We start from the raw sequence: 9,458 nt of genomic DNA, 5'->3' as shown, positions 1-9,458 counted from the left end.
TTAGCATGTAGTGCAACAATGATTTCAGGGGTAGATTCCTTAATGCCCCTGACCCATTCAGCCCATCCCCACTCTCACACCCCCTCCAGTAACCCTCTGTTTGTTCTCCATATTTAAAAGTCTCTTATGTTTTGTCCCCCTCCCTGTTTTTATATTATTTTTGCTTCCCTTCCCTTACGGTCATCTGTTTTGTATCTTAGATTTTACACATGAGTGAAGTCATATATTTGTCTTTCTCTCACTAATTTCACTTAGCATAATACCCTCTGGTTCCATCCACGTAGTTGCAAATGGCAAGCTTTCATTCTTTTTGATTGCCGAGTAATATTCCAGTGTGTGTGTGTGTGTGTGTGTGTGTGTGTGTGTGTGTGTCTGTGTGTCTGTGTGTGTGTATATATATATATATATATATATATATATATATATATATCTCACATCTTTATCCATTCATCTATCGATGGACATTTGGGCTCTTTCGATACTTTGGCTATTGTTGAGAGTGCTGCTATAAACACTGGGGTGCATGTGCCCCTTCAAAACAGCATACCTGTATCCCTTGGATAAATGCCTAGTAGTGCAATTGCTGGGTCATAGGGTAGTTCTATTTTTAATTTTTTTGAGGAACCTCCATACTGTTTTCCAGAGTGTCTGCACCAGCTTGCATTCCCACCAGCAGTGCCAAAGAGATCCTCTTTCTCTGCATCTTTGCCAACATCTGTTGTGGCCTGAGTTGTTAACGTTAGCCATTCTCACAGGCATGAGGTGGTATCTCATTGTGGTTTTGATTTGTATTTCCCTGATGATAAGTGATGTTGGGCATTTTTTCATGTGTCGGTTGGCCATCTGGATGACTTCTTTGGAGAAGTGTCTATTCATGTCTTTTGCCCATTTCTTCGCTGGCTTAGTTGTTTTTTGGGTGTTGAGTTTGAGAAGTTCTTTATAGATTTTGGATACTAACCCTTGATCTGATACGCCGTTTGCAAATATCTTCTCCCATTCTGTCGGTTGCCTTTTAGTTTTGCTAATTGGTTCCTTTGCTGTGCAGAAGCTTTTTATTTTGATGAGGTCCCAATAGATCAATTTTGCTTTTGTTTCCCTTGCCTCCGAAGATGTGTTGAGTAAGAAGTTGCTGCAGCCAAGGTCAAAGAGGTTTTTGTCTGCTTTCTCCTCTTAAGATTTTGATGGCTTCCTATCTTACGTTTAGGTCTCAAGGGCCCTTTAATCACTGTGGTTGGCATACTATCAGACATGCTATCTTGAGGTTGTGTTTGGTAAGAGCGGGTAGTTGTTGCTGGTGTGGAATCATGGCAAACGTGAGGGCCACAATGTACTTAGGGTGCTGGTGCATCCAGCCCCCTGCACTGAGGAAAGCCCCTGAAATCTCAAGACCCATCCTATAAGATGTCCTCTTAACCCATCAAGAACTCTCCTTACAGGACTCAAGGATTTCTTTGTACATATGGAGATATTTTCCCCATGACCTTGAACTATATACCCCTCATGCAATGCATTACCCAAGGTTCAAGAAGCTGTTCTCAGCTCTGAATGAAAGACAAGGGAACAACTGATCCTTCTTGTGGTGGAAAACATGAACTCTCTTCAAATGGAAAAATGTCAAGATATAGGCTTGCGCTTTTTTTTTTTTAATTGTTTCTTCATGGTCTGATTGAAATATTGACATGGTGTTTGAGGTAGGAGTGGGAGGGAGAATCAATTAAATGGTTCCACCTGATGGGGAAGGCATGAATTACCAAAACCAAGTAATCACAGCATTTACTTAGTGAAGGTTTCAAAGTACAAGAAAGTACCACCCGAACAAGAAATCAAAATAGTCATCACAGAATGTTATTATTTTTTAAATGTTTATCTATTTTTCAGAGAGAGAAAGCGCAAACAAGCTGGGGAAGGGCAGAGAGAGAGGGGGACAGAGGATCTGAAGTGTTCTCCAAGCTGACAGGAGAGAGCCCGATGCAGGGCTCGAATGCACAAACATCGAACATCGAGATCATGACCTGAGTTAAAGTCAGACACTTAACCGACTGAGCCACCCACGCACTCCCAAAGAATCTTATTAAAAGCATCACTTCGGGGCACCTGGGTAGCTCAGTGAGTTAAGCGCCCGACTTTGGCTCAGGTCGTGATCTTGCAGTTCATGAGTTCGAGCCCCATGTCAGGCTCTCTGCTGAGGGCTCAGAGCCTGAGACTGCTTCAGATTCTCTCTCTGCCTCTCTCTGCTCCTCCCCTGCACATGTGCTCGCGCTGTCAAAATAAATAAATAAACGTCCGAAAAATAAATAAATAAAACCATGACCTCTCAGTAGTTTTATAGGCCAGGTGCAATCTTACATTTCCAGGGACATCGATTCATCTGCAGTGTAAAATGTCATAGATTCCACTGAGAGACGTTTTGCTTCTTAAGTCTTCATAGAGATGATGAAGACAATCACAATGAGAATAGTAACAGGAATGTTAACACTAATAAAAAAATTTTGTTTTAATTTTTTTTAATGTTTATTTTTGAGAGAGAGAGTACGAGCAGGGGAGGGGCAGAGAGAAAGGGAGACACAGAATCCAAAGCAGGCTCCAGGCTCCGAGCTGTCAGCACAGAGCCCAACTCAGAGCTTGAACTGACCGACCACAAGATCATGACCTGAGCCAAAGTCAGACACTCAACCGACTGAGCCACGCAGGTGCCCCAATAAAAAAATTTTTTAATGTTTATTTATTTTTGAGAGAGAGAGAGAGAGAGAGAGAGAGCCTGAGCAGGGGAGGGGCAGAGAGAGAGGGAGACACAGAATCGGAAGCAGGCTCCAGGCTCTGAGCTGTCAGCACAGAGCCCGACGAGGGGCTCGAACTCACAGACCGCGAGATCATGCCCTGAGCCAAAGTTGGCCACTTACCCTCCTGAGCCACCCAGGCCCCCCAGGAATGTTAGCACTAATAATAGACACTGTCAGGAGGCTTGCTAAGGGGGAGGCACCCCGCTCAGCACCGTAGGTGGATCGGCTCATTACTCTTCACCTTCACAGATTTCCTGACGTGGAAGTAATAACATGATCCCATTTCCTAAGAGGAAACTGAGAGGCAGCAGAGCAAAGAGCCCCATCTCATGTCACACAGGCTGTCAGTTAAGGGCGCTCGGATTCGGCACCAGGCTGTCCGACTCAGACCAAGCTTTGCCACTGAACACACGTCACCTGTTGTTACGAACTTGGGACAGATAGTTGAACACCTAGGGCGGACTCCTTTGTGCCACTCGGACACATCTTTGTTCTTCCCCTCTACCCTTATTAAGATCCCCGGGGTTGGAATCCGTCCCTCTTGCCCCCCGGTTGACATCTGAAGAGGGTGCCGAGTAGTGTTCGTCACCTTTGGTCCAGCTCCGATGGACACTTGCAGACACACTGGGTGCCAGGCAGTCCTAGGGCTCGATGAACCATTCCTCCCACTGAAAGGAGGAACGGACCCAAACCAAATCCAAAGATGTTGATCCACACCCCAGTTACTTATCATTGCTTTCGTCTCTAACCTCATGTCAGAAATCACAGCGACCAATATGGAGAATACAGGCCGGAAGAAGCAAGTGTCGTCAGTGGAGATGACGGTATCGTTTACTTGGCAAAATAAAGGGGAAGTGAGTGGAAAACCGCCACCACCCATGAAGGCGTCGATTTGCTGCACGTTGTGTAAATACATACCGTATACACAACAGAAATGATTGGACTAAAATCACGTCTTGCAAAACATATCTAAGATTTGCAGGGGCGCCTGGCCGGCGGGCGGCTCAGTGGGGTTAAGCATCCGACTTTCAGCTCAGGTCACGATCTCACAGTTCGCGGGTTCGAGCCCCGCATCGGGCTCCGTGCCGACAGCTCAGAGCCCCGAGCCTCCTTTGGATTCTGTGTCTCCCTCCTTCTGTCCCTCCCCCCATCACGTTCTGTCTCCCTCTCAAAAATAAACATTAAAAAAAAAATTTTTTTTTTTAATTTTTTTGGAGGTCACAGTATAACACCACGTGCGGGATCTATGTGGACAGAAGTCTAGTGTCTCCTGATGAAGTGACAGAAGCATGGCCTCCGTCGTAATGTCATCGACTTTGGTGCATGGAGGACACCTGAACTCAGTGATGCAGTTGTCTCTACCTACAGCCACAAAAGTTAAAGAAGTTTCCAGTCGCATTAGCCTCAGGATCTTCTTTTCTGTCCTGTAATAAAATAATTCTAAATTGTATGTCAGCGAATAAAGCCAAAGGGTAATCAGGAAATTAGCGCAAGTAAAGAAGGAAATTCGGGGCGCCTGGGTGGCGCAGTCGGTTAAGCGTCCGACTTCAGCCAGGTCACGATCTCGCGGTCGGTGAGTTCGAGCCCCGCGTCGGGCTCTGGGCTGATGGCTCAGAGCCTGGAACCTGTTTCCGATTCTGTGTCTCCCTCTCTCTCTCTGCCCCTCCCCCGTTCATGCTCTGTCTCTCTCTGTCCCAAAATAAATAAACGTTGAAAAAAATATATTTTTTTAAATCAATGGAAATGTTTAGATTTGGAGCCATTTGAGCCCGCTACTCAGAGTCATTTACTCGGTGACACATAACATGACCAGTTTTAAGTGGTGTTCTGCCCAGAACAGAAAAAGTCCTGCCTCATGTCCACATAGTGGTGCAACTGCCTTTCTACTTGGATCTTATTGCCCAGAACTGATGATGTATTACACGGAACTGATGCTTATGGAAACCTCAAAGGGAAGAATCACAATGCCGAACCCCTAAAACTTTACCGTGTGGTCATACCTTCTCTGGAAAACTTCTCTCCATTTGAGAAACAGGCTTGACTTTCCTCTGAATCCTGGTAGAGACTGTGACCACCATCAATCATATTAAAAAAAAAAACAAGGGGCGCCTGGGTGGCGCAGTCGGTTAAGCGTCCGACTTCAGCCAGGTCACGATTTCGCGGTCCGGGAGTTCGAGCCCCGTGTCAGGCTCTGGGCTGATGGCTCAGAGCCTGGAGCCTGTTTCCGATTCTGTGTCTCCCTCTCTCTCTCTGCCCCTCCCCCGTTCATGCTCTGTCTCTCTCTGTCCCAAAAATAAATAAACGTTGAAAAAAAAATAAAAAAACAAACAAACCCTTTAACATCCAGCATTTACTGGGCGTCATCTAAGCCACCAAACCATAAAACTGCATAAGAATAGCAGCATGACATTTAAAACGGGGGAAAATATATATGACGGGGCCTGAGCATGTTTGGGAACGCAAGTCCTTTTTAAAAAGAATTTTTTTATAAGGTATAATTTATAAGGTATGATTGACATACAACATTATATTAGTGTTGAGGAGGAAAAATGTCCTTCCATCTTTCAAGGTTCTGGCAGCTGGTCTAAGAATGAAATTGATCTGAAACAGATTAACAGGAGAAAAAAAAAAGAGTCTTGTTAGGTTTTACAAGAAAATCGAGACCAAAAAAATGACCAAGGCAGCAAGTTTTTACATGTTTTAGACAAAGACAGTAAGTCTGTGAGGAATTGACAAGACAAAGAACTCTTTGTGCAAGAGCTTCAATTAGTAAGGAATTCTAAACAGAATTTGGCCGCGGTAGTAAATTAGTAAGAAGTAACAAGTTTTGTTTAGACAGCCTTCTTGGCTCCAAATTCCCTATTTCTGGTGTTAAGGATGTCTCTTTACCTCTTAGTGCAGGGAGGGTACCTTTCACATGGAGGATTTACTTCCTGCTTTCTGGAGACAAAGGGGGGGGGGCGGTCAGACTGTGCTTTTTGCACTCGCTTCCTGCCTTTAGCCTCTATGTTAGTTATAATTATTTGTTATCAGTATATATTGTGAAATGATCGCCAGAGTTGGCATAGTTAACATCCCTCACCACATAGTCACAAAATATTTTTTCTTGTGATGAGTACTTTGAAGATTTACTTTTAGCAACTTTAAAATGTTCCGTACTGGGGTGTCTGGGTGGCTCAGTCGGTTAAGAGTCTGACTTTGCTCTCAGGTCATGATCTCACGGTTTGTGGGTTCGAGCCCTGAGTCGGGGCTCTGGGCTGACAGCTCGGAGGAGCCGGGAGCCTGCTTTGGATTCTGTGTCTCTCCCTCTCTGCCCCTCCCCCCCCCCCGCTTGTGCTCTGTCTCTCTCTCTCTCAAAAATAAATAAACATTAAAATGTGCAGTACAAAAACAAAATAAGATATGCAGTACAGTATTATTAACTATAGTCACTATGTTGTACATTATATCCTCATGACTTATTTACTTTATAACTAGAAGTTTGTACCTTTTTACCCCCTTTACCCATTTCTCTTGCCCCCCACCCCCAGCCCCTTGCCACCACCAATGTTTATTCCGTAGCTTTGAGCTCAATTTTTGTTGTTGGTTTATTTTCGGGGTTTTTGGATTCCATATATAAGTGCAATCATATGGTATTTGACTTCCTTTGTCTTATTTTATTTATATTTGTGCCAGTCTCAGCTTATTAATGGTAATGCTTTGGGCTATAAATGCCTGGGGCACTCACTTAGGCTCCCGTGAGCTTCCCACATGCCCCTTTCCGAACCAAGATTATGACTGGACCAAACCGCAAGATGCCCTTCAGCAACATTCATTTGGAAACTTTGAAAAAATAAAGGTTTATTATTATTTTTTAATGTTTATTTATTTTTGAGAGAGAGACCATGAACAGGGGAGGGGCAGAGAGAGAGGGAGACAGAATCCGAAGCAGGCTCTAGTCTCTGAGCTGTCAGCACAGAGCTCGACACAGGGCTCGAACTCACAAACTGCAAGATCGTGACCTGAGCCAAAATCGGACGTTCAACCTACTGAACCACCCAGGTGCCTCAGAGATTTATTACTTATAAGACCTGGAACTTAACACAGCACACCAGGGACCACAGAGCAAGATCACCAATAGAGAGAGACAGAGACAGAGACAGAGAGAGAACACAAGGCAGGGATTCTGCTTTTATCAGAGTGAGGGTGGGGACCTAGGGTTTCTCTGGCTCACTCATTGTTGTTGAATCGAAAACAAAAGAGCAAGAATTTAAAGTTCAGGAAAACAAAAGACAAGTGCCCCAAATGGTCGGGTTACTGAAATCAACCAAGATCTCTAAAACAAAGGCATGCTGGTGGGGGGAGGTGGCCTGGTTCTTGACCTAGTCCTGTGGCTGGCAATGTGTATTATCTGACATACCGTCTTTGAAGTGGATGCCTCTTTGAAGTGAATGCCTTGTCAATCAAAACCTAAATCAGGCACTTGCATTACAAAAAAGAAAAAGAAAAGAAAAGCGAAAAACTGTCAGGGATTACACTACAATCCACCCTGTGCCACACAGCTATCAGATTCAATGGTGAGGACATCAACTGCTGGTATAGCTGACGGGCTAAAAAGTCAGGGTCAGGGGCGCCTGGGTGGCTCAGTCGGTTAAAGCGTCTGACTTCGGCTCAGGTCATGATCTTACGGTTCGTGAGTTCGAGCCCCGCGTCGGGCTCTGTGCTGACAGCTCAGAGCCTGGAGCCCGCTTCGGATTCTGTTTCCCTTTCTCTCTGCCCCTCCCCTGTTCATGCTCTGTCTCTCTCTGTCTCAAAAATAAATAAAACATTAAAAAGAATTAAAAAATAAAAAAAGTCAGGGTTAGGGCATGTTGTAACCCAGACAGTACACATCTAAATAGGATTATAGTAGCAGATCCTATGATAGTTATACAGACAATAGTCTGAAGTCCAGTCCATAGTCATCGTCCCAAACTTGAAGGGTCCGACAGTAAAACTAAGTCTGAGATCTTGGGGGTCCCAGGAATCTATGCAAAGACTTCCATCATATTAGGGAATATTTTAACATCTTGGGCCACCTGGAGTATTGTAGGTTTGAACCTATCCCGAGTTGGTAGATAGCTCATAACTCATTGATCCAGCCTCTTAGTCCTAAGAATGGATCGGTTCAGTTGAGTTGTGTCTCATTTCAGGAGGGGGTGATGCAGGTGGGCCCCCAAAGTTAGACCTATATGGTGCAGGTAGTTACATCGGGTTATTAAGAGGTACTTTAGGGGCGCCTGGGTGGCGCAGTCGGTTAAGCGTCCGACTTCAGCCAGATCACGATCTCCCGGTCCGTGAGTTCGAGCCCCGCGTCAGGCTCTGGGCTGATGGCTCAGACCCTGGAGCCTGTTTCCGATTCTGTGTCTCCCTCTCTCTCTGCCCCTCCCCCGTTCATGCTCTGTCTCTCTCTGTCCCAAAAATAAATAAACATTGAAAAAAATTTAAAAAAAAAAAAGAGGTACTTTATGGAACCAAAAGAAAAACAATGGCTAATGATTAATTTGCTAACATGTCTCACAGAACTCTGAGAAATGTTGTACTAAGGTTTATTCTAAAGAAGGAAACTCTGGAATAGCCAGATGGAACATGCAAAGGGCAAGGTATGGAGAAAGGGATGTGAAATTTACATGCCTTACTTTCTCCTCCAATCTCCACACATTCACCCGCTGAAAAGCTCTCCCAAACCCTGTCCTTTTGAGTTTTTAGGAAGCCCTCATTACACAGGCAGCACTGATTAAATCACTGGCCTTGGGCTATGGATTCAACCTCCCCTGGAGGTCGGGGGCTGGGACTGAAAGTTACAACTTTTTAATCATGGGATTGGTTCCCCTGGCAACCAGACCCCATTCTTAGGTAACCTGAGGGCTTCTCCAAAGTCACCTCATTAACATCACAAGAGGCACCTTTATTGCTTTTATCGAAGGAAATTCCAAGGGATTTTAGGAGCTCCAGTGCTCGGAACCAAAGACCAAATATATATTTCTTTTCATAAGTCACAATATCACAAGTGTGTATTCTCAAGAGCACTCAAGAGCTCTCTAAAGGCTTAGTGACCTTTAACACCAGGGCAAGGTGTGTCTCAAATTTCTCCATTATAAACTTCACTCTCGTTCCCATTTCATACTGTATTCTTTGCAAGGTATCCATTATACAGAGACCCTACATTTCAGGAGTAGGAGTTATACCTCATCTTCTTACATTCTTTCTTTTTTTTTTTTTTTAACATTTATTCATTTTTGAGAGACAGAGAGAGACCGAGCACGAATGGGGGAAGGGCAGAGAGAGGGAGACACAGAATCTGAATCAGGCTCCAGGCTCTGAGCTGTCAGCACAGAGCCCCATGGAGAGGGGGTGGGGGGTTGGGAGCTCGAACTCAGGAACCGCGACATCGTGACCTGAGCCGAAGTCGGCCACTTAACCAGCTGAGCCACCCAGCTGCCCCTGGCAGTTGCTCTTTGAAACTTTCCCTGGTGTTCTGTCCAGTCAGCGATGCCCTAACCTGAGTTATAAGCTTTATTAACTTCAGGGGCGCCTGGGTAGCTCAGTCGGTTGAGCCTTGGACTCTTGATTTCGGCCGGTCATGATCCCAGGGTGGGGGATGGAGCCCCACCATGGGCTCCTCGCTGATCATGGAGCCTGCTTTAAGATTCTCTTTCT

At 45.0% G+C, this 9,458-nt stretch overlaps 1 protein-coding gene across 2 annotated transcripts in view; it reads right to left on the bottom strand.

Moving 5' to 3' along the window:
- Positions 1-4,503: 4,503 nt before the first annotated feature.
- The window catches only part of LOC106983941 (zinc finger protein 709-like), a 33,553-nt gene continuing 28,598 nt past the window's right edge, over positions 4,504-9,458 (bottom strand). For both annotated transcript variants that reach the window (XM_053219859.1, XM_053219860.1), the window contains one exon: positions 4,504-4,845. Coding sequence is in view for 1 of the 2 variants with exons in the window: in XM_053219860.1 (XP_053075835.1) it covers positions 4,775-4,845 (71 nt within the window). In the remaining variant the exon portion in view is untranslated. The remainder of the gene's footprint in view (positions 4,846-9,458) is intronic.

Source organism: Acinonyx jubatus, chromosome A2 (assembly GCF_027475565.1).
Source record: "Acinonyx jubatus isolate Ajub_Pintada_27869175 chromosome A2, VMU_Ajub_asm_v1.0, whole genome shotgun sequence".
NCBI lineage: Eukaryota > Metazoa > Chordata > Mammalia > Carnivora > Felidae > Acinonyx > Acinonyx jubatus.
The sequence above is the reverse complement of the archived record's forward strand: the minus strand, read 5'-3'. Positions and strand labels throughout refer to the sequence as shown.